The sequence below is a fragment of the Balaenoptera acutorostrata genome, chromosome 7 (assembly GCF_949987535.1).
Source record: "Balaenoptera acutorostrata chromosome 7, mBalAcu1.1, whole genome shotgun sequence".
In the NCBI taxonomy this organism is placed as follows: domain Eukaryota; kingdom Metazoa; phylum Chordata; class Mammalia; order Artiodactyla; family Balaenopteridae; genus Balaenoptera; species Balaenoptera acutorostrata.
In genome coordinates, this window is record NC_080070.1 from 62794567 (window position 1) to 62819822 (window position 25256).

The following is a 25256-nucleotide window of genomic DNA, read 5'->3' on the forward strand; positions in this document are numbered from 1 at the left end:
ATGCAACAATTCTCAAAGTGTGATCCAGGAAAAATGAGATCCCTTATATTCTTTTAGGAGGTTGATAAAGTCAATCTATTTATACTAGTATCAAGATGTTATTTGCTTTTTTTCACTCATTCTCTTACAAGTGTACAGTCAGGTTTTTTAAGAAGCTACATAATATATGATATTGCAACAAATTGAATGCAGAAGGAGATATGGAATGCCAGATCCAGGTATCTTCTATTAAACCAGATTCTGAGATTGCAAATATTTTAAACAATGCCACTCTTCTTAATAATTTTTTTAGAAAATATAATTCTTTTCCATAAAATAAGTTATTTATGTAAAACAGGTAGTGGATTTGTCACTACTATTTATGAATAAATAGATATTTATATTTTTGTTTTAATTTTTAATAAAATTGTAATCAACAGATATAAGTCATAAACAAAAGCTATTTGAGATCCTCACTAATGAAGAGTTTAAAGGGATCTTTTTTTTTTTTTTTTTTTTTTTTATTTTGGGAAATATTTTATTGTGGGAAATTTTTGTTTATTAAACACAGAGAATACCGTAATTTAAAAGTTTTGACTAAATATATATTGCTAAATAAATAAACACATCTTACTAACGTCTCACTTCTGACTCTAACTGATAACAGAATGGGGAAAAGTGGACATTAGGAAGTAGATATACTTGTAATAACCTATAATGGAAAAGACTCTGGAAAAGAATATATATGTATATATATGTATATATGTGTGTGTGTGTGTATATATATGTATATATATATATATATAAAACTGAATCACTTTGCTGTACACCTGAAACTAACACAACATTGTAAATCAACTATACTTCAATAAAAAAAGAAGTAGGTATAGATTTCAGAGGTAACGGGGAAATGTTTCTCAGTCATCTACTCGTGGAGGACGGTAGCAAACTCTCCTTGGATTGGTGTCATCTTGGCATAGAAAAGATGTCCCAAACAACATTTTACTTGAGTACATAGGGTAACCTAATAGACCTGAGTCAGAAATAAATGTCTTAGGAATTCTAAAGAGTTCCTAGAAGAAAGAGAAGACCTAGGAGGTTTTAGTTAAGAGCTCGAGTTGGTTGGACCACTGGCTGATCATTGGATTTTTTTTTTTTTTTCCACACACACACACTGTATTTTATTTTTACAAGAGATAGATAGACTGACACCAAGCATTGTACATGGATGACCACAACAAAAGCAACAATGATTGCAATTACCAAACATGAAACACACTTATACTATGTCATAATATTGACATTCAGTCCAGTAATCCTCCACTGTAACAGCTCCTTTACTTTGCAGTGAAAATTGATTTGTATATTCTTTTCCTCTGAGTCCTTGTGGGATTTTTTTTTTTTAATTCAGACAGAAAGTCACAAAAATTATACTCATCCTCATCAGTTCACTCAGTCCCATGTAATTAATTTCTTTTTTTTCATCTTGATCTTTTGTTAGCAGTTTTATGAGTTCATCAGTTTTTCATTAGAGTTCTGAAAATGCTTATTCATTCAGTTCAGCAGTACAGTCAGTTACCAGAAACCTGTACTTGTCAGAGTCTTTTCCATGAATTTCTTGAAGATGAAACTCTTTTATAGGAACATATTTGCAAAATCATCAGAGTACACCCAGAACTGTCTGTAAATGACAAAAGACTTAAAAATGACCATGGTTAAAGATTTGATGAAAGTTCATAATAATGCAGTTGACAAGAAAATTAGTTATTTCTGAGATATACATTTTAAAGTAATAACTAGGATTATTACTTATAACATTATACCAGAACATATAAGATTTTTAGACGTTTCCTGTAATGTCTGAAACATTTATATTAATCTTTTATTAAACCAGATTCTGAGATTGCAAATATTTTAAACAATGCCACTCTTCTTAATAATTTTTTTAGAAAATATAATTCTTTTCCATAAAATAAGTTATTTATGTAAAACAGGTAGTGGATTTGTCACTACTATTTATGAATAAATAGATATTTATATTTTTGTTTTAATTTTTAATAAAATTGTAATCAACAGATATAAGTCACATAAACAAAAGCTATTTGAGATCCTCACTAATGAAGAGTTTAAAGGGATCTTGAGACTAAAATTTTTGAGAACTGCTCGAGTAATGTATACTCATTGAACTCAATTTGGAAAAATATGGAAAGAAAAATAGTCTTAGTTGCCCCTAATTCCACCACTGAAATTAGAAATTAGAATTAAGATTAGAAATGAGAAATTGTTAACATTTTGATATATTTTTTCTAGTCTTTTTTTTTAAGATAGCTGTTTTTTTAAGCACAGAATTGTAATAACATTATAAATAAAACTTTGCATCCTTTTTATTTTCACTTGTGTGCTAAGCATATTTCCATGTTGTGTAATTTTCAGAAAAAGCTTAGTGATTCTAAAATATTCTATTTAGTGAATATATGTTAGTTTATATAATTTTATCTTTTATTGATTCTAATTTTTGACTGAATCTTTCATTTAGCAGATACTTGAGGGCTTATGTGCAGGCATTATTCATAGATGCTTTTTTATATTGTATTAAAATGATTTCCTTCAATTATATTAAGAGTTGAGCCACTAAGCTATACTTTGAAGACAAAAAGGGAATACACTAAAGAAAATTTTAAGTTATCTTGAGTTTTTAATGATATCAGGCCACATGGCAAACTATCAAAAGTATCAGGAATTTATGTAACTCTTTTAGCCTGCATCATGCTGTGGAAAGTTTAAATGAATGAATTTAAACCACTTAGAAGAGTATCCTTTGCATTGAATCATCATTCAGTGTTACCTATTTTTATATGCTAGATCATATTTTAGATTTGGCTGTTATTTTTAATGTTGTAATTGAGATATACAAATGACCAACTGTGAATATTTTCCCAGGTTCCATACCTGCAACTCTTAACAGCTTGCTCGGCATTTCTGCATCAGTTCCCTACTGTTGCTTTAAAATAGAAACAGTGTGATGCACTGAATATTGATCTGACCAAGCCTGTCCTGTCTTTAAAATATCTTTACTTATCCCTCATACTTATTGGATAGTTTGACTGGGTATAAAATTCTAGCTTGGAAATCTTTTTCTCTCAGAATTTTGAGTGAGTTTCTCCATTGTTTTCAACTTTCAGTATTGCTGTTTGAAAATTCAAAACCAGTGAATTCCTGATCTCTTACATGGTGACCTTTTGCCACTTTCTCTGAAAGTTTACAGAATGGTTTCTTTGACTCAAGTGTTGTAAAATTTTATTATAGTGTATCTTTATGGGTCTGTTTTTATTCACTGTGCTGGGTATTATTGCATCTTTTCAGTTTGGAAACTTCCTTGAAATATTTGGTTGTTGATTTCCTCCCCTCTCTTATCTACACCTCTAAACTGATTTTTAGTTATCAATTGTCTCTTTTTTTTTCCATCACCTTGCCTTTTTGTTTTGCTCACTTTTGGGGTGATTTCCTTAACTTTATCCTACAGCTGTTCTATTGAGTTTTTTGATTTTCTTATAATTTAAGTTCCTGGGGTACTTTTTCTCAGAAAAAAAATTTTTAAGGTAGTGTCTTGTTCTTATTTCAAGAATACGATGGGGCTTCCCTGGTGGCGCAGTGGTTGAGAATCTGCCTGCCAATGCAGGGGACACGGGTTCAAGCCCTGGTCTGGGAAGATCCCACATGCCGCGGAGCAACTAGGCCCATGAGCCACAATTACTGAACCTGCGCGTCTGGAGCCTGTGCTCCGCAGCAAGAGAGGCCGCGATGGTGAGAGGCCCGCGCACCGCGATGAGGAGTGGCCCCCGCTTGCCGCAACTAGAGAAAGCCCTCGCACAGAAACGAAGACCCAACACAGCCATAAATAAATAAATAAATAAATAAAATTAAATTAAAAAAAAAAAGAATACGATGGCACGACTTTTATCTTTCAGGATATTAGTGATAGTTTTGAGGGTTTTTTTTAAAGTTTTCATCTCGTTACATGGTCTCTTTAAAGATACATTAAATTTGACTATGTTGATCTTTTTGTTTCATATTAGAGGCTTTCTTTAAAATATCTGGTGATTCTTAACTGGCTATATTTTAGAGTAGATATTAAAAAAATAATTGAAATCTCTGTACATGTTTTTAGGGCTTATTACCAGTAGTCCTCACTGTATGATGGTTGAACTGGAATGATTCATTGCTTAACCTTTTGGGGATTTCATAATGCAAAACCAAACCAATTGGTTTTAAACTTTACCTGTACAACAATCACTGTAACAGATGATGCTGAGACTCTGTCCATAGGCCTTTATCTCCTTCCTCTTCACAGGCTTTGTTGTAGGGCTGCCCTCACACTGCCAGATCCTGTTTTGCCAATATACAGGCTCTGGAATTGTCTGGGAAATATGTTTCCTATGGATAGCCCTTAACCAGTAATTGACTGTGTGGGTACAACTCTGAGGTGTGGCCTACACTGCCTCTAGAACTACCTTGAGGGATTACCCTCCATGGACTTTGCTTGGTATCTTACCCCTTCTTGACTTCCTACCCTTCCCTCTCCTACTTCCCTACAAGGTTTTCCAGGAAATACTTTCTAATAAATCACATTTGCACAAATACGTCATCCCAGAGTTTGCTTCCTGGGGACCCAACTTAAGATAACTACTAATGTTTGGGCTGCATTTCCTTTAATAATGTATTATTTTGGGGTAAGATTGGACTGAGGTTTTCTATTTTATTTTTGGTCTCTCTTTGTCAGATATCAGTATCCAACCTTTTACATAAAAGAAGAATTGGTTAAGTTCTGCTACTTAATTTTCCAGAATGATTTATGTCATATAATAATTATGTTTTTTGAAAGACTGAAGTATTTTATCCAGGAAAAACCTGGACCTCTTTGAAATCTGGCTGTTTGACAGCATTCTTTATTTCTTCTCTGGTTTTTTGGTTCATTTAGGTTTTATATCTTGAGTCAACTTTGATTATCTGTTCTTTTAGAGAAATGTGTTTTTCATTTAGGTTTTCATGTTTAATAGTTATTTGTTATATAAAATACTCTCTTTTTTTTTCATTTCATCTGTGAATTTGGATATAGTTTGAATCCTGATTTACACAAACCAAATGTGAAAAGACATTTGTGAGCTAATTGAGGCAATTTGATTATAGAAGACAGTTGGGAAAATTTGATTACAGACTTGAGTTGGATAAGTCCAAAGAATTATTGTTAATTTTGTTAGGCATTGATAATTTTGTTAGATGTTTGATAAGGGCATTTTGGCTTGTAAGAAAATGTCCATATTTTCAGAGAGGTGTATAGAAGTATGTAGAGGTGAGATGACTTGATGTCTGGGATTTGCATTAAAATACTATCATCAATTGAACAAATAATAAATAAAGTAATGTAGCAGATTTTAAAGTTATAATTCAGTCGTGTGATGGATAAAAGGGGTTTATTATACTTTTGTGTGTATTTGAAGATTTTTTTAAAATTTTTTAATTTTATTTAATTTATTTTTTTATGCAGCAGGTTCTTATTAGTCATCGATTTTATACACATCAGTGTATACATGTCAATCCCAATCCCCAATTCAGCACACCACCATCCCCACCCCCCCAACGGCTTTCCCCCCTTGGTGTCCATACGTTTGTTCTCTACATCTGTGTCTCAACTTCTGCCCTGCAAACCGGTTCATCTGTACCATTTTTCTAGGTTCCACATACATGCGTTAATATACGATATTTGTTTTTCTCTTTCTGACTTACTTCACTCTGTATGACAGTCTCTAGATCCATCCACATCTCAACAAATGACTCAATTTTGTTCCTTTTTATGGCAGAGTAATATTCCATTGTACATATGTACCACAACTTCTTTATCCATTCGTCTGTCGATGGGCATTTAGGTTGCTTCCATGACCTGGCTATTGTAAATAGTGCTGCAGTGAATTAAATTAAATTAAAGCTTAAATTAAGCTTAAAAAAAACCCTCTGAGTTACCTCTCTAATGAAATTAGAGTACATACTTGTTAGCACATTCTCTCCTACCCCTCCCCACTCCATTTTTATTCACATGATATGTCCTTTCTGCCTACGTGTCTTAACAGTTAAATTACTATTATCACTTTATCTCATGTAGCTTTTCTTTCTAGGATAATAACATTTCTGCTTTGTTTCATCATTACCACTCCACAGTGTTATATTGGAAAGGATTACAACCTTTTATTAATGCTAACCCTTTCATTGTGTGATTTCTTCATTTGTGAATTTGCGTTTTTGTTTTTGTTTTAATTTGGATTTAACTCTCAGCTGGTAACTCATTACCTTTAAGTAGGTAATGTATCAAGGGTATGTGGGTACTGAGTTCTTTGCATATTTGAGAATGTCTTCCTGTTATATGGATTCTTGAATGACAACTTGCTGAATCTTTAAGTCTATGGGAATGTTGTCCCCCTCAAAAACTTGGGTTTTTGCAGCACTTCTTTTGACATATAATAACACAGAGGAGAAAGCTGCCTAATAATTTTTCCCTTGTACTTCTGCCTAATTTTTCCCTTTGACTTGCTTATTTTTCCCTGGATACTTATAGAGATATTTTTTTTAAGTGAAGTTCAGGATCTCCTTTTTTTTAATTTAGTTTTTTAAAATTTTATTTATTTTTTATACAGCAGGTTCTTATTAGTTATATATTTTATGCATATTAGTGTATATATGTCAATCCCAATCTCCCAATACATCCCACCACCAATAACAACCTCCCCCCACCCCAAGTTCAGGATCTCTTAACCAAGGTTTTTCTTGATTATATGTGAGACCTCTAAATATTTTGATGCATGGCCTCCATTTCAGTGCATTTTCTTTCATATCTTTGACTTTTTTTTTCCTATTTCATTTGTTCTATTCTCTTTTGAGAAATAAGTTATTTCTCTGTTGGCTCTCCATTGCCCATCTTTCATAGCTATCATTTCCTGCATAATTGCTTTAATCCCTTCAGTTTCTAAAAGACTACAAAATAGTCCCAAGTAGTTTAAGATTTTCTTTCCTATGGAGTTAGTATTCAGGTCTGTGCTTTTCCCTTGTCTTTTGCATCCTATGTTTAATTTTGTTTCCCACTACAAGGTTTTTATGTAGGTTCCATGTATTTCTGCTTGTTCATTTTTTAATAGAATCAATTCTAGGTAACCTTGCTTAAAAATCGTGTAGTTGAAAATCAAATCGTGTAGTTGAAAATCTCTTTTATTACCTAGATAGATAGATAATTGTTTTATGCACCATTTGGATCTTCCCTTTAAATTTTGAGCTAGAGATCTATGCTGCTGCTGGCTGACAGTTTCTGTCTAGTCAGTTAGCTACCTGAGAGAGGTAAATTGGGGAGCTGGGACCTTGGACAGCTGCAAGTAGGAACTTTGTCTCTGACTTTTTAATGATTTTTTTATTTTAAGACTCTAGGCAGTAGGGGGGCTTCACCAGGTTGAAGGCATATCATTCAAATTTGTTTGGTTGTTTTCCCATTTTGTCACGGTGAATAGTTCACCTTGATAAGAAGTTGGGTTTGTTTCATGGGTCAGAACATATTTTTCTCTGCATAGTTACCTTTGATCTGTAGTGACTGGACATCCTTTTACATTCCCATCAGCAATATATAGTGATTTAGTCTTTCCACATCACCAGCATTTGGTGGTATCACTGTTTTTTATTTTAGCCATCCTTATGGGTAGGTAGAGATATCTCATTATGGTTTTAATTTGCATTTTTCCTAATGGTAAATGAAGTTGAACATTTTCTCATGTGCTTATTTGTCATCTGTACATCCTCTTCAGTGAAATATCTGTTCATGTCTTTTGCCTATTTTCTAATTGGATTGTTTATTTTTTTCTGTTTAGTTTTGGGAGTTTTTTTTTTTTTTGGCTGTGTTGGGTTTTTTCTTTTCTGTGGGAGGGCTTTCTCTAGTTGCGGCAGGCGGGAGCCACTCTTCATCGCGGTGCGCGGGCCTCTCACTATCGTGGCCTCTCTTGTTGCGGAGCACAGGCTCCAGACACGCTGGCTCACGGGCCTAGTTGCTCCGCGGCATGTGGGATCTTCCCAGACCAGGGCTCGAACCCGTGTCCCCTGCATTAGCAGGCAGATTCTCAACCACTGCGCCACCAGGGAAGCCCCGGGAGTTTTTAATATATTCTAAATACTAGTTCTTTGTTAGGTATGTGGTTTACAGATATTTTCTTCCAGTTTGTAGCTTGTCTTTTCATTCTATCAGTAGGGTCTTTCACAGAGCAAAAGTTTTTAATTTTGATGAAGTCCAGTTTATCAGTTTCACCCTTTTATGAATAATGCTTTTGGAGTCGTCTAACAACTCTTTGCCTACCTCTCAATCTCGAAGATTTTTCTCCTTCCTTTTTTCTAAAAATTTTATAGTTGCATGTTTTACATTTAAGTTCATGATCCATTTTGATTTAATTTTTATATAAGATGTGAGACTCGGGTCAGGGTTTATTTTTTTGCCTAGGGATGTCCAGCACCATTTATCGAAAAGTTTATCTTTCCTCCACTCAGTTGCTTTTGTACCTTTGTCAAAAATCAGTGGAGCTATTTAAGTGGTCTGTTTCTGGTTCTCTGTTCTATTCCATTGATCCATGAGTCTATCCCTCTACCAGTACTATAGAATCTTGATTTCAGTAGCTGTATGATGTCTTGAATTCAGGTTGACTGATTCCTCCTACTCTATATCCAATTGTGAGGATCAGAGAAAGCATATTAAATTTTCAAACATAATGCCTCACATACAGTGTACTTGTAAGCATTTATAAGTTGTATCTCTATATAAGATTCATCCCAGTTTCATAAGGAAAGTCTTTGGGGAAAAAAGTTTTTGAAAATCATTTTAATGTGATTTGAAGAGAGAAATATATTTTGAATATGTAAATATAACAAATGAATATGATAATCCAGAACAGATTACAAATACTAGACTGACAACCCTGGCAGGATATGGTATAAAGTACTAAAATTTAAAAAACAAACAAAAAACACTGAAAGCCTAGGACTTTATTGTGAATTCTACTGACTTTCTGAAAGCCTAAAAAACTGGAGGAAGGATTTGCTCGTGTAATAAAGGGCATTAAAGTCTTGGTGAGAGGATGTTAGTGACCGATGAGTGACTGAAAACCAACCATAAGAGAAGAGGAGCATTTATCTATACACAAGGATAAAAGATCAGTCTACCCTCAAAGTTTCTGGCACCGGTGTGGGAAGACCATGAGTAATTTTTAGAGTTTTAAGAAGAAGAGAGATTGTACTAGGTCAAGTTGTGCTTCAGGTATAAAGGCAGTAGTAAACATTCTCCAGCCTGCAACAATTTAGAATATAGCACCACTGAGCACCATTACAAAAAATTACTTGCTGAAATCCAGCCAACAAAAACACGACATTAATAAAGAACTCACATTTAGAGTAGCTGTGATAAAAGAGCTAATAATGAGCATAGAATCCAATTTAAAATATATTCAGGATCAAGCAGTCGTGGCAATTACAGTGTAATTTACAGAATATAAACTATGTAAATTTTACAGAATAAAAGTACTTCACAAAAATTGATTGTTGTGGGAGTATGTATGTATATGCTGATTTACACATTCTCAAAGCAAGAAATCAATTAAGTACTGTCTAAATTTGAAATATGTAATTAAAAAATAAGGCCTCTGATTGCTTTATGTTTTTCATAATCTTTATCTTTAGAGGGATTGTTTAGAGGAGGGGGTTCACATTCTAAATGTTTATTAGCTGACGTTCAAAGTTAATTTAGATTGACTTAATTTTCCTTTTTTCTATAAATTCAAATAAATCTAATTTAATATGTTAAATCTTTAAAGTAGCATGACTAATATAATCCCAATTCTGTAAAACGATAGCACAGTGGTTAAGAATCTGAGTTCTTGATTCTGGTTGCTGGTGTGACCTTGGGAAGCTTACTAAGCTCTCTGTGTCTGAGTTCATCTGTAAAGTGGGATTAATAGTCCCTAGTTTATGGTTTACAGGTAATCCATGCTCTTATTAGTACAGGGCCCAAATGTTAGGTATAATTATCCCCCCTTCTATCTCTGTTATTCATAAAGATGTTATTCGTATTTGTAATGATATTCACCAGATGTTAATGATAGTTGTTTCTAAGTGATGGGATTTGGGGTGGTTTCTTTCTTCTTCACATAGTTCTGTATTTGCTTGATTTTTTTTTTTAACCAATGAATAACGCAAAACTGTTCCTTAAAAAATAAAAATATAAATTTTAGTTGTGCCAGCACTTTTGCATCTGAAATCTGTAGTTTTAAAATCTCTTCAAATGATTCTGATTATGCATCAGGTTTGGAAAACAGGTGGCATTGATAACTTCCCTGCATTCAATTCTAATCAATATATATTGAAGCCCTGTAATGTGCAGTGTTGTTAAGCAGTGTCTTCTTCCAGTCTGGTCTACTTTAGACTCTTGTGTTAAGAATCTGAAGAGGTGGGGGTGATGATTTTTGCCAAAAATCTGAGTGGGGTTTGGGGTGCATTTCACTGACATGAGATAGCTCTTTTATGCCAGGAACAAGAATGAAAAATGGAGGTATACAGAAATTCAGTCATAAGGCAGGAGCCCTTGAAATTGGAAGGAGATGGGGTAAAAGCAACAGGGATAAGCCAGCACATGCTGACTGAGAATTCTCTGGACCGGAAGGGGTAAGAGTATGACAGGCATCAAACAGCATCACAAAATATTTTAAAGTTAACAAATTTTGTAAAATCAAGAAGTCAATTTTCCCTCCACTCACCCCAGAACAGGTGTCTTTCTAAAAAAGTGCTACCTCAGCTAAGAAAACCCTATCCATCTACAAATAATAAAACCTCCATGCTGCAGAAGTAGGCTTGTTCTGAAGCTCAGTATCTTCTTGGAAAATGGCTGGGTAGCAGGTTAGTATTCATGGTTACTGGAGCTTGATCAGCACTTCCTTCACTTCAGATATTCACTGTGGTGATGGAAATAAGAATTTTCTCTGGCCCTACAGTCCTTACTTCCTGTTCTCAGTCACAGTGCTTTCTGTCTGAGTGGTACTGAACGCCACTGTGACTATTGCTTTCCAGTACCAGGAGTGGTAGACTCTGCAGCCATGGAAATTTCAGTTGGATTTGTGCCCTTCTGAGACTGTGACGTGATTATATCTGGTGTTAAGGTAAGGAAAGTCACAGCCAGTACAAAAAGAATAAAAAATCAAAACTAGTGTGTTAGAAGGCAGAGTGTCAGTGGGAGAATTACAAGACGTGGGGAATTGTGGCTCCTAGTTGACTTCTCAGTTTCTTAAGTGCCTGCTAATGTTACCTTAATAGCTTTCCTTCGGGTTTACCACTTCAATCTTACTCTGCCAGTCTTTCTTTATTTACTGTAAGAAATTTGGAGTTGTGATGCCTTTCACTTACTTCTCTCAGCTTGATGTTTTCAATTCATGATTCTTTCAAATCACTGACCTCAGTTGTATCAAGTCTTAATAATGTACACTCCAGTTAAAGGGAGAACTCACATAATAGCAAAAATATAGTTAAATAGTCAGTTCTCTTTGGCTTTTTGAATGTAATCTCAGACCAGGATTTTGGCTAAAGCAAGGTCTAATGAACTGGGCTTCTAATAATCTGGAGAATTTTAGAGTTTCAAAAGAAGCACTTAAAGCAGGAAGGATATTTTTCTGGGATTGTAGATTACACCTTTTGAATTATAAGGATTTTGTTAAAGGGCAGTTTGAATGGAGAAAAGAGGACAGTGGGAGGGAGAATTTGAGGACGCTGCCCCTCAGGGAAAACAGCAGAAAGACTTGGTAAACTTGTTTCTGCTTTTCCTCTGAGAAATTGAATGGGGGAGTTGAGCGGGACATATATACTCTTTACCCATGAAGGCCTACCTTTCTAAACTTGAAGTTATAGTAAAGACAGAGTAAAAGAAGTAAACAAGTGCCTGCTGGGTTCATATTGGTAATTTGCATCTCTGGTGTTGAGCAGCTTTGCTCTCCACTTCCCCTTAGGGTCATTCTTCTCAAACTGGAATTGCTATTCAAGAGAGAGGGTCTGAGATACAAGATACAGGATAAGCATGGTATTGTTCCATGGCATGCCAAATTTACTTACAGATTTTGGAATAAATATTTTTATGTCAAATATACATATATTAAATGTGTATTAAATGGGATAAAATAAAAGGTCATATGAAAGTGTTTTTATATAAAGCTTTTACTAAAGTAAATGTTAATACAGAAAAGTGTGTAAATCATAAATGCAGAGTTTAATGAATATCATGAAGACAACAAACCAGGTAACCACTACTCATTTGTTTTGTCTGATTTTAACATGCTTTCTTTGTATAAGTGTTTGGATGACATATCTCTTTCCATCCTTTTGCTCTTAACTTTCTGAATATATTTAATGTATGTCTCTTGTAAGCAGCGTATACTTGTGTTTATTTTTTTCTCTAGTCTGGCTGGTAATCTTTCTCTTTTAAATCGAATTTTTAGTCTTTTTATAGTTAATGCCATTGCGGATAAATTTGTGTTTAGTTAATCATATAACTTTGTTTCCTGTTTGTCCCACGTATTTTTTTATCCACTTCTCCCTTTTTTCTGCCTTGAAAATACTTGTAAGTATTATTTTATCATTTAATTTTTTCTATTAGAGTTTTACTTATATATTTTTACCTTTTTTAATGATTACATCAGCGATTATAGTATACATTCCTAGTGTCTTAAAGTCTGATATTAGTATTTTTACACAACAAAATGATTTTAGAACACTTAAACTCTTTGTATCCTTCTCACACTTTTTGTGCCAGTTTTGTCATTTATTTTAATGATAATAGTAATATTACCTTGTGGGAACTTTTTAATGTTTTATGTAGCCAGTGTTCATTTGTATTTATTTATATACATAAGCTTTTTATAGCTCACTCTTCCTTTTTACATCTCTGAATTTTCATGGAATTCTTTTCCTTCTGCCTGAAGAACTTGTTTTAGTATTTTTTTTAATTAATTATTTTATTTATTTATTTATTTATTTATTTATGACTGCATTGGGTCTTCGTTGCTGTGCATGGGCTTTCTCTAGTTGCGGCGAGCAGGGGCTACTCTTCGTTGCAGTGCGTGCGTGGGCTTCTCATTGCGGTGGCTTCTCTTGTTGTGGAGCATGGGCTCTAGGTGCACAGGGTTCAGTAGTTTTGGCACACAGGCTCAGTACTTGTGGCTCGCGGGCTCTAGAGCACAGGCTCAGTAGTTGTGGCACACGGGCTTAAGTTGCTCTGCGGCATGTGGGATCTTACCAGACCAGGCTTCAAACCCGTGTCCCCTGTATGGGCAGGCGGATTCTTAACCACTGCACCACCAGGGAAGTTCCTCCTTTTAGTATTTCGTAACTCAGAGTAGACCTGCTTATTATAAATTCATTCAGATTTTGTTTTTTCAAAAATCTTTTTCAGATTTTTTTTTTAAATAAATTTATTTATTTATTTATTTCTGGCTGCGTTGGGTCCTCGCCGCTGCGCGTGGGCCCTCTCCAGTTGCGGCGAGCGGGGGCCACTCCTCGCTGCAGCGCGCGGGCTTCTCACTGTAGTGGCCTCTCCCGTTGCAGAGCATGGGTCCTAGGTTGCACAGGCTTAGCTGCTCCGCGGCATGTGGGATCCTCCCGGACCAGGGCTCGAACCCGTGTCCCCTGCATTGGCAGGCGGACTCCCAACCACTGCGCCACCAGGGAAGTCCCTCAGATTTATTTTTGAAGGCAATATTTGCTGGATATAGAATGCTTTCTTTGTCTTTGGTTTTTGGCAGTTTCACTGTGGTGTTTCTTGGTATCATTTTCTTTTTTCTCCTTTTTTTTTTTAGTTTTTAAATTTTTTTGTGTTTCATAGAGCCTCCTGAATCTGATAGTTGTTAGTCTTTTGTCAGTTTTGGAAAATGTTCAGTCATTATTTCTTCACATACTGGTTCTCCTCAATCATATGTCTCTTTTTCTTCAAGGATTCCAATTAACACATATGTTAGACCTTTTCACTCTATTCCTTACGTTTCTTTTGCTCAATTTTTTATTTACCATCCTATGTCTTTTTGTACTTCAGTCTGTGTAATTTCTTCTGACCTGGCTTTCGGTTTGTTAATTTTTCTCTTCATCTATGTCTATTCTATACCTTATATCTTAATCTTGTCATTTAACTTATTGACTAACTAAAGTTATTAGTAGGAAAATCTCTTATCTAAGTGTCCTGGGGGTCAGTTTCTATTTTCTACTCTTTTCTCTGTTTTCAGTCAGACTTTTAATTTTGATACCTGATTATTTTTTATTGTGTTGGACATTATCACTACCTAAAAATTATAATAATAATTTAAGGTTCTCCATAATTTTATATTTATCCGGGAATTTTTGCAGTTAAGCTAGGGGTAGATCGCCTTAATCAGTCAGTGGTTAAGATGATTCCAACTTGGGCTTCAGTCCTTATGAAGGTTGGTCTAATTTCTGCTCCATCCTTATTCCTAGATTGTAGCCTTTCAGGGTCCAGATAAAAGCCTGCCTGTTTTCCAGGACCTCTTCTCCGAGGCAGATGCTGGACTCTGTATTTTTTCTTAGCTTCTTTGCGTCAGCTACTGTTTTCTCTGTCAGAATCAGTAGTTGTCTTGAGGAATGAAGCTGTGCCAAATGTCCAGCCCACCTTTCCTGACTTCTTTCTTTTTCCAGAGCTTGTCCCCCCTCCCCTCAATTCTCACTGCCTTGATATCTTACCAGTGTCTCCAAACATATATATTTTTACATTTTGTTCAGTTTTTCTGGTTGTACTCAGCTGAATGGTTGCTTTTAAAGAACCTAGCCATTCTGGAAATATAACCACATGAAGTTGTTTTGTTGTTCCAGTGGTGATCATTGGTTTGTTTATTTGTTTTTACAAAGTATTTCAAAGCAGTTTTTATTTTGACGGTCATATCTCCCAGACCCCTACCTTCACTATACATGTCCATTGTTCTGTGCTGTTAGTGGTGATTGGGTAAAGAGTTTGAGAAATGCAATGGAAAGAGCACTGACTTTTTAAGCAGACAGACTTGGGTTCAAATTGTGAATTTTATTGATTTTGTCAACCTGTGCAAGTTATCTGTTAACTTTTTTAAATTTCTGTTTTCTTATCTGCAAAGTGGTCATAGTGAGAATGAAAAATGAAATTAAAATTAAAATTTTTTTCAAGCAAAATAAAGTATGGACTGCATCTGACATGTGCTTAGCAACGTTAATGCTTAGCAATTATTTTGGTAGATGCTTAGCAAACGTTTAAAAAATTATCTTGGTGAGTTGGAAACTGTAGAATTAGGACTATTCTCATAAGAATTTCATAGGAATTTATAAGTTCACCATGTAGTAACTATTAGCAAATCCCTAAGAAGGGCCTGTTTCGTTGTCGGGCAGTTCAACAGGCATTTGTTGAGCAACCACTGTCCCAGGCATCCTACTTAATCCTAGTGATATATAGATGCTGTTTGGGGTCTTGCAGTCCAGTGGGATAACAATGAAAGATGGTGAGCAGCTGGCAGCTGCATTCAACACTGCAATGAAGCCTGGGTATTAGGGCGAGGGGTTGGCAAACTTTTCTTTTAAAGGGCTAGATGAGGCTTTGTGGGACATACTGCCACTGTTGCAGCTACTCAACTCTGCTGTTGTAGTGCAAAAGCAGCCATAGTCACCACTGGGTGTATTCAAGTAAAACTTCACTTACAAAAACAGGTGGCAGATAGGTTTGGCCCTGCGGATCCCGAAACAGTGCTGACTCTAGCCTTCTACAAGCTAAGAATTCGCCTTACATCTTTAAAAGATTGTTTTAATAAAAAGCAAGAAAAAGAATATACAAGACACTATTTGTGGTCCACAAAGCCTGATGTATTTTATTTCTAATTCTTTACAGAAAATGTTTGCTGACCCCTGATGAGAGTAGGTAATGATTACTACCAAAAGAGAAAAAAGGTAAATATAAGTATTTTGATAGCAAAGAAAGAAAAAGAACGTGGCAAGCAGGCTTGGGTCCATGCAGGATCCTGGCTAGAAGAACAGGAAATTCCGTGTGTAAATACTGACATATTTGCCCGTGTCCCACCCCAGCAGTGATCCTCCTAGTTGCTACTCGTTTATTTTATTGAATTGTCCATACTGTGTGTTTTCGCAGCAAATAGAGGGACAAAAGTTAAATACTCTTAGGTATGTTCTCCTGTATGAAAGGAATTAACTTCCCGGTATAGCTAAAAGTTATCAGTCCTTACTCTTGGTATTTATATTGCTTTATAATTTATAACATCCTGCTAATTTTTTTTTTACAGAAATACGTTTTTGGGAAATGGCCTCTAAATCTTGGCTGAATTTTTTAACCTTCCTTTGTGGATCAGCAATCGGATTTGTTTTATGTTCTCAGCTACTTAGTATTTTGTTGGGAGAACAGAGGGACCTCCAGCCGAATATTCTTCATAATGATCCTCATGCTAGGCATTCAGATGATAATGAACAGAATCATCTAGAAGGACAGATGAACTTTGATGCAGATGCTAGCCAACATAAAGGTATGGCTTACTTTATTAAGGAGTAAACAGAAACCATATTTTTCAATCTGTTTAAGTGTTGAGAGAATTGGAAAAAGTTATTTATATGAATTTTATTATATCACTATATCTTTTGATGAAAATGAGCTTAATTCTAGGTATTAAATGACAGTTCTTGGTTTGCCTCAAGAGAAGGAAATTGCTAAAACCCAGATTTATTTAGGGTGTAAGATATTAACTTTGAATTTATTTTTAAATAGAAATAGTTCAGAAACCATAACTTGGGGAAAGGCAAGACTTTCAAGTTAGATTTGTTTCTAAAAATTTTAATTTGTTATCATGGTTCATATCTGTATCTTTGGTTTTTGCTATCATCTTGTTTTAATCTTGGTTTTTGCTTAGTCTTGTTTTCCTAGAAAAGCTCAAGAGGTATATGTAAATCTCAATTTATATTTTGTCAGTAGCTAACGTAACTAATCTTTTCTTGTTTTGAGAGGCATAAAAAATTAGGGAAGTAGAATACTAGGAATGTGTTATATATAATGACTTCATTTTCTCCTGGTCTTCTACCTCTATCCAGATGTTCTGAATTATGTCCTCTATGTTCCCCTTAAATGTTGGTTTTCTCCAAGTTTCTGTCCTTTGGCTCTTTCTTTGCCTGTGTGATGTCATCAATCCCCATAATTTTAGTTTCCATCTGTTCCTTGCTGTCTTTACCTTAGCCCAGTTCCAGACACTACGAGAAGACATTCAGAATTCAAAGATCTCTGCAAATTGTGATTTGTTTGACAGAGAAGAATACAGCAGCTTGAAAAACCATTGGAATTCTGGAATGCAGAGAGTCCCCCATTAAGGGTTTTTTCTCTTATCTTTTTGGCAGTAAATTGCTTCTTTCCTACCTCTCAAGCTGAGGTTGAGGGTGAGGTATCACATCCTTGTTGAGTTTTATGAACTAGCAAATACATGCATACTATTACAAAATGTGTCATGTGTGTGAATGTTTATATAACAGTGATTCAGCTCTGAGCAGCCATGTTCTTATCACAGAGCAGTTTAATCATTGTGCACTTTATCTGTATCATTGCTCTAGGTCTTCAGTCGATCAGTTGGAGCCAGGCTTCTCTACTCCTGGTAGGCTATAGTAGATCGGCCTCACTGCAGGCACATATATTAGGATCTACTTGTCCTACTTGATGGTCCACAGAATGTGGGGTATGCTAGAGGTCTGTTTCTCTCAGACTTAATGTGTAAATCACACTCCTTTTCCTTTATAATCCTAAAATTCATTCTTCCTCCTATTTTTATATAGCTCATTACTTTCTGCCTAAGCCAGAAACTATGAAGTCGTGGTAGGTGCTTTCCTTTGCTTACCAATCAATCCTGTTTCTCATAAATTTAACAGTCTGCTTCTTTACCATTTTTTAGGTTACTTCTCTCAATCTCTAGCACGCTTCCCCTAGTTCAGGCCACATATCCATGTACCTGCTCTCAAGCAAACTTCACCATGCCTTTTGTCCTTTCTTCTGGTGAGCTTCATTTAAAGACCTAATTTTTGCATCATCTCTTATTTTTCCTGATATTGCTTTATATCCTTTTCTTCTCTATTCTAGCCAACTTCCCATTCCAATGTTCTATAGTGTTTATAAGGCATTGCTTTATTTTACCCTCAGCACACTGAAACCTTCATACATACCTCTATTATAGCATTTCTAGTATATGGCAAGTATTGGTTTGCATGCCAAGCTCCCATGCTAGAATGAATTCTTCTGTAGCAGGACATATGTCTTATTCATCTTTTTATCTCCTGTACCAGCACATGCCTACTACAGAGTAATGAATGAATGAATAATTGAAAGAATGAGAAAGACTATCTACCAGATTCCAGCAGTAGGGAGAAGGATGTCTTGCTCTAAGTGAAACATATTGGGGATTGCTGCTTTCACCACTTTCCCCACCATCCAGCATTTGGTATATCTGTACAGCTAAGAGATTGGGCTCCTCAAGTATATGAAATGTGAATGCTCTCTGACTGAAAAGAGGGTAGTTTTCTCTGTTTTTGGATTGTGAATTCTTGATATTCAGAGGGACATGAGAATATTTTCATGCCCTGCCCAATCTTTCCTTCTACTCCCTTTCAATCAGTTAACTAGAAATTTATGCCTCCAGTTGTTAATTTTTCGCAGGGCTGAGCTTTTGTAACTCACTGGTTGACCTTAACTTTAAGGATGTTTCCTCAGGATTCGGCCTTGAGCATTGCTACACAAAGTGAGGTTTTGCAGACTCACGCTGGTCCACAACTAAATAAGTATTAAAGTCAGGATTAAATAGTTAGAAACCTTTATGGTAATTTGACAATAATTTTGAATAAATCTAGAAATAAAAACTTTGGGCTTGTATTTTATATTTATTTTTTAAATATTATTTTATTAGTAATTCATTTTTAGCATATTTACAGAAGTATAGGTCTCTAACTATTGGAAATAAAAATTGATCCTTCACCAAGCACTGATCTGGAATATCATAGTTGGATTCTTCCTCTAGAGCAGTGTTACTTAAAAGGTAGCCTTGGCCTGACAGCCTGTGAATTGTTTGTTACCTGTCTGCATCCTAATTAGGATCTTGCACCAGGATGTAACTCAGTTAAGCTCACTGCTGAGTTAAGTGGACGTTTTGATAGGTTGTAGTAAAACTTCCTCGATGAAAGAAGTAACATGCTGCTTTATATTCTGGCATAAGCTCCCTATTTCTTTGCAAACCAGTACTTCGAAAAACACTGCTCTAGACAATCTTGGAAATACTACCTCTACCTGTTCTTCTGTTCTGTTTCTCACTGTTAGATTTGCGTTTTGGAATGAGGTATGTTACTGTAAGAAGTAATCTCTGCTTTGCATTAACTCTTCTTCAAACTGGGGTAGTCATGAAAGCATTTTTAAAACCACCTCAGGGTACTTGTAGAAATTCTTAACACTAGACTCTTGTGGACTCCAAAATGAACTGCTACTTCATTAGTTTGTCTTTCCTGCCCTTCAGAAGCTTATTCACAGCAGTGAGAACTTCCTGTCAATGTTCTGTTTCTTTCAGCAGCTAAATCACTAATGGCAAAGAGGTATATAAGGTGGGGGGCATCTTGGAAATTGTTTAAGAAAATGTCTTCTGTGGTATAATTTATTTGGATTTTACAACTATGTAAATTAACTTTAAAATTTTTCTGTTTAATAGATGAGAACACTGACATCGCCGAAAACCTCTATCAGAAGGTTAAAATTCTTTGCTGGGTAATGACAGGGCCTCAAAATCTAGAGAAAAAGGCTAAACACGTCAAAGCTACATGGGCCCAGCGTTGTAATAAAGTGTTATTTATGAGTTCAGAAGAAAATAAAGACTTCCCTGCTGTGGGATTAAAAACCAGAGAAGGCAGAGACCAACTATACTGGAAAACAATTAAAGCTTTTCAGTATGTTCATGATCATTATTTAGAAGATGCTGATTGGTTTATGAAAGCAGATGATGATACATATGTTATATTAGATAACTTGAGATGGCTTCTCTCAAAATACAACCCTGAAGAACCCATTTACTTTGGGAGAAGATTTAAGCCCTATGTAAAGCAGGGCTACATGAGTGGAGGAGCAGGATATGTACTGAGCAAAGAAGCCTTGAAGAGATTTGTTGATGCATTTAAAACAGACAAATGTACGCATAGTTCCTCCATCGAAGATTTAGCACTGGGGAGATGCATGGAAATTATAAATGTAGAAGCAGGAGATTCCAGAGATACCACTGGAAAAGAAACTTTTCATCCCTTTGTACCAGAACACCATTTAATTAAGGGTTATCTGCCTAGAACCTTTTGGTACTGGAATTATAACTATTATCCTCCTGTAGAGGTAAGTTTAGAAATTTTATTACTATATAAATACTTAGACTGACTTTTGTTTACTTTGAAAAAAAACTAGCTAATAATGCTTATGTTTCTTTAGTATCAATAACTAAGAATCTACCTTAGTCTTTTTATATCGAATGGCAGTATAACAGAGTAGATGAGAACAAAGGTGTCGGCAGTGGTAATTCAACAAATATTCGTACTACTGTATGCCAGGCACTAAGAATATAGCAGTAAATATGGCCAAGTTCCAGTTCTTATGAGCCTTACATTCTGATTGAGGAGACATACAATAAACAGGCAGACAAGTCAAGTTATAATATGATCTTAGGTAGTGGCAAGTGCCCTGAAGAACAGTAAAGCCAGGTAAGAGGATGGAGAGTGACCCAGAGTGGAATGGGGTACTCTAGTTTAGGCAATTAAGGAAGACTTCGCTAAAGGGTAACTTTTGAACAGAAACCTGAGTGAGGTTAGAAAGCAGGCTATGGGAAGATCTGGGTAAAGAGCCTTCACGTCTTTAGGAACAACGCATGAAAAGACTTTGAGGTTCAGAAAGACCTACGTTCAAATCCTGCTGTCCCACCTAATTGCTGAATGACCTTGGATGGACAGAATTTGCCTAACTCCTGAACCTAAGTTTCCTCATTTGTAAGATGGATCTGATGAACCTGTCTCATTCAGTGGTAGTTACGGTGTAGGACCGTGTCTATCACACAGTGAGCACCTAATAAGTCCTAGATCTCACTTGACACCTTAGCTTACACTCCTGAGAATTTTATCTAAAATACATTATTTTACTAAATATTTCAGATGTATAGCTAAATATTTGAGAAGGATATACTGTTTTGTACCCAACAACCAGCTTTACCAAATATTAATCTTTTGTCACATTTGCTTCAGGTTTTTTTTTTCAAAAAGAAAAAGATATAGAACTAGGTGAGGCCTATGTACCCTCCTCAGTCCAGTTTTCTTACCTCCTTCCTCAGAGTTAACCACTATCATGAGTTTAGTACTTATAATAACCATGTGTGTTTTTATATTTTTCCTACATGTTTATGAATCCATAAATAGTATATAGGATATTGTTTTGCAGGTCTTTAAATAAGTGGAATTATACCTCATGTATACTTGAACATACGCCTTTTTCACACATTGAAATTTATCAACATTAATGTATGTATCTGCTTCATTAATTTAGACTGCTGTGTCATAACCTAATATATGAATATACTGTAACTTACCCATTCTTCAGCCGATGTGTATTTAGTAGGCTGTTGCCGGTTTTTCACTATATGAGCATTGCAGCAGTGAATGACTGGAGACCGGGAGTCATGAAACCTAGCTTTTAGACTCAGTTCTCTTGTTGATTAATATGTCTCAAGGCAAGTCGCTAGTGCTCTTCGCCTTCTTTCCTCTGGCCCTAAGGTACAAATAATACACTTTGTGCTACCTTTCTATTCTTCACTAGCCAATGTTTTCAGATCATCATCTAGAACAGTGGTTCTCAACCGGGGGCTTTTTTGCTTCCCAGAGGACGTTTGGCAAAATCTGGAGACCTTTTTGCTTGTTAACTTAGCAGTTGCTACTGGCACCTAATGGATAGAAACCCACGAGACTATAAACCCACTAGGTGCTAAACATTCCACAATGCACAGGACAGCCCTCACAACAAAGATTATCCAGCCCAAAATGTCAACAGCACTGTGTTTTCAAAACCTTGACCTAGAATATCTGACCCAAGCTTTAAGCTATCAGCTTTAAAAAGGAAAATTTGAAGCAAATCACTACCGTTTCAGCTCTCAACCACCAGTGTGTTCTTGTTACTTACACAGAAATGATAGCTAATCCTTACAGCAATCCTGCATTTAAGAGGGGACAAAACTGGGGCTCAGGAAAATCAAGTAACTGGTCTATCCTGCTAAGTAGCCTAGGCAGTATTGCAAATCCACTCTGGTTCTAAAAGCTTGTGTTATTTCCATCATGAGCACCCCTCTCTGATTAATGGGGTATGTGCCCCCGAAAGGAGGGTAGGGGATATGTTAGAATAAATATTCTTTTGTTGGGATAAATTCCACTAGAATAAACATTTTAAAGCACAGTTTTATGTAATGAGGTTGTTTGAAACCGTATGCTAGCATCTTATTGCTATTAGAGATGCAAGAATTTCCTAAACTATAAAACAGATGTATTCCCAAGTGTGCTTTTGATAGTCTATTTTTGTTTTGGTTTTAGTGAGGTACTACTTTGGATGCTTCTTTAGTGTAAACTCTTCTTAAACCATTCCAAGATTACTTGACCTCTTCCCTTCTTAATTCTGCACCCCTTCCCATACAAAAATATACCCAAACTCAAAAACATTACAAATGCATAATAACAAATACACCTAAATGCATGTAAGATTTTACTAAGAGTATATGATATTGAGTACACATAACAGTAACGGCAAAGGGACATCATAATTGTCATTATTTTGTAACCAGTAAAATATCCTACTTTCTCTTTAAGAGTACTGCCCACAGTTCCCACATACAAATAGGGTATACCCAACAATATACTTTATATTAACAAAATAAATATTTCTATAGTACATATTTTATTTAAATTGTACTAGTTTTTAAAATGGATGGAAAATTTTATGTTCCTTCTGTAATAATTTGTGAGTTGTATTGAAGACTATAAAATAGGCTTGGAAGTTCCAAAATTGACCCAACCTTCTGATATTGTCTCTTCTCTCTCAGGAGGTTCTGTATAAACCCAAAGTGAAATCAGACTTCTATTATTACTCATCATTCAATAAATTGGCTTCTCTCTAAGGGAGTTACTGTTTTCAAAGCCATCCTGAGTCTCATACATACACTTTCCCTGTCTAGTAATCACTAAAAATACAGTGTAGAAAATTTTTTTCTAGAGGTTAGGGTGTGAGATATTCTAGTTGATCAAAGAGTTATGTTCTTAAGCTGGTTGTTCAGAACTTTGCATGCAGTTCCCTTCTCATACCACCTTCTCACTTCCCTAGAAGTAAGTCTATTCCTAGGAATAAAGTCTGTTCCCTAGGAATAAAGTCTATTCTCTAGGACTACATACAGTCTATTCCCTAGCTGTAGATTTTTTACCAGAAAATTTGCAATCAGTCTTAATACAGTGGATTTAAAATAAGTGGATTTTAAAATATTTTAAAAACCCTCTACTTGTGAAATTGCCTTTTCGTAGGTCAGAAATGATCAAATATGGTTTATTATATTAATTCTTCAGTTTTATTTGCATTAACTCTAATCCATTTGAAACTTACTGATATATGGTTGATGTAGAGAGCTCTTGATTTTTCCAAATTGTTAACTAATTATTCCAGTTCCATTTATTAACTGAGTCTTGCTTTCATTACTGATTTAAAAATGTCTCCTTTATTATCATTCACTATAGCATTGCGTATAGTAGGATCGGTATCTGAGATTTCAGTTCTGTTCCATTGTTCTATTTGGTTTTGGCTCAGTACCATATTGTTTTGAACCTTGTAGCTTTACAAAAATTTTAAGTTATTAATCTAAGAATGTGTCTTCCTCTCCTTTATTTCTCCCTCTCTTTTAAATTGTTTTGGCAACTCTCATGTCTTTATTCTTGTGTATAAACTTATTAATTTAGGAACAGTGGACATCTTTGCCCAGGATTTTTTAAGTTCCTTTTAGGTCTCTTAGTAAAGTTTTATACTTTTCTTCAGGTAAATCTTTATTTCTTAAGTATCTCCCTAGGTTTTTAGTATTTTTGTTACTCTTCTACTTGGGCTCTTAAAACTTTTTAACTAGTATATACATGAAAGCTGTTTTTTTTTTTTTTTTTAAGCATCTTTAAAATCTGGCTCTGTTCCTGGATTTTTTATTTCTGATGATTTTTCACTCTACTCTCGAGTTTTTGGGGTATCCATAATCATATGCAAAGAACTAGGTATTTTGTTTCTAATAATTTTAGCTGTTTTTTTATAGCCTTTTATTGCTTATAAAGCTTAATAATAACAGTATCCTGGCCATCCAGTAAAAAAACAATGCAATAGAGTATAACATAATTAATGCAGTAAATCTTATCAAAAATATTATTGCAATATTTCAGAGTTATATAAAATTGCTTCCAGAGAGGATCAGTAATTTAATATTAACCACTCCTGTTCTAGTCTTTAGTTTACTATGCACTGGCCACTATAGTAGCCACTAACCACATATGACTATTGAGTGTTTGAAGTATGGCTATCAAAATTTAGATGTGCTCAGGTATAAAAGTCATACTTGATTTCAAGGACTCAGCACAAATAAAAAGAATGATTTCATCAATAATTTTAAAAATATTGATCACCTATTGAATATTAAGAAAATAATATAGATTTATTCAGTTAAAATATATTCAAATTAATTTCACCTATTTTTACTTTTTAAGTATGGCTATTGCATTATGTGGCTCACATATCTACTGGACAGAGCTGGTTTGATAATCACAAGTTGACTTATCTGTTTACTTTTCATATTTGTTCCTATTCTTAAATTCCCTAAAGATGTAAAAAGTAGGCACCAGATAATTTTCCAGAATCTACATGGTGGTCCAGGAAACCCACATATCCAGTGTTTGTTTCAAAGGAAAGGTCAGAGAAAATACAGTGGACAATTTCTTAATGATTTTTACTGCATTGTAAGCTACGTACTTCCAAACATGAATTCGTAAATGTTCAATTCAATAGGTCAATATGAATCTTCTCTGGGAACTTGCCAGACTGTTTTCCTCCCTGGGTCCCTGCAAAGACATTAGAGACTTAAGTTTTCTTGGAG

The 25256-nt window shown here is 35.1% G+C and overlaps 1 protein-coding gene across 4 annotated transcripts in view; it reads left to right on the forward strand.

The window, feature by feature from the left end:
- Positions 1-25256, forward strand: part of C1GALT1 (core 1 synthase, glycoprotein-N-acetylgalactosamine 3-beta-galactosyltransferase 1) — a 43962-nt gene that overhangs the window by 12812 nt on the left and 5894 nt on the right. For 2 of the 4 annotated variants that reach the window (XM_007164790.2, XM_007164792.2), the window contains exons 2-3: positions 16350-16586; positions 19785-20452. In XM_007164790.2, coding sequence (XP_007164852.1) covers positions 16350-16586; positions 19785-20452 — 905 coding nt within the window. Of the gene's footprint in view, positions 1-15940; positions 16000-16349; positions 16587-19784; positions 20453-25256 lie in introns of all 4 variants that reach the window. The other 2 variants (XM_007164791.2, XM_057550451.1) reach the window with 2 other exon arrangements.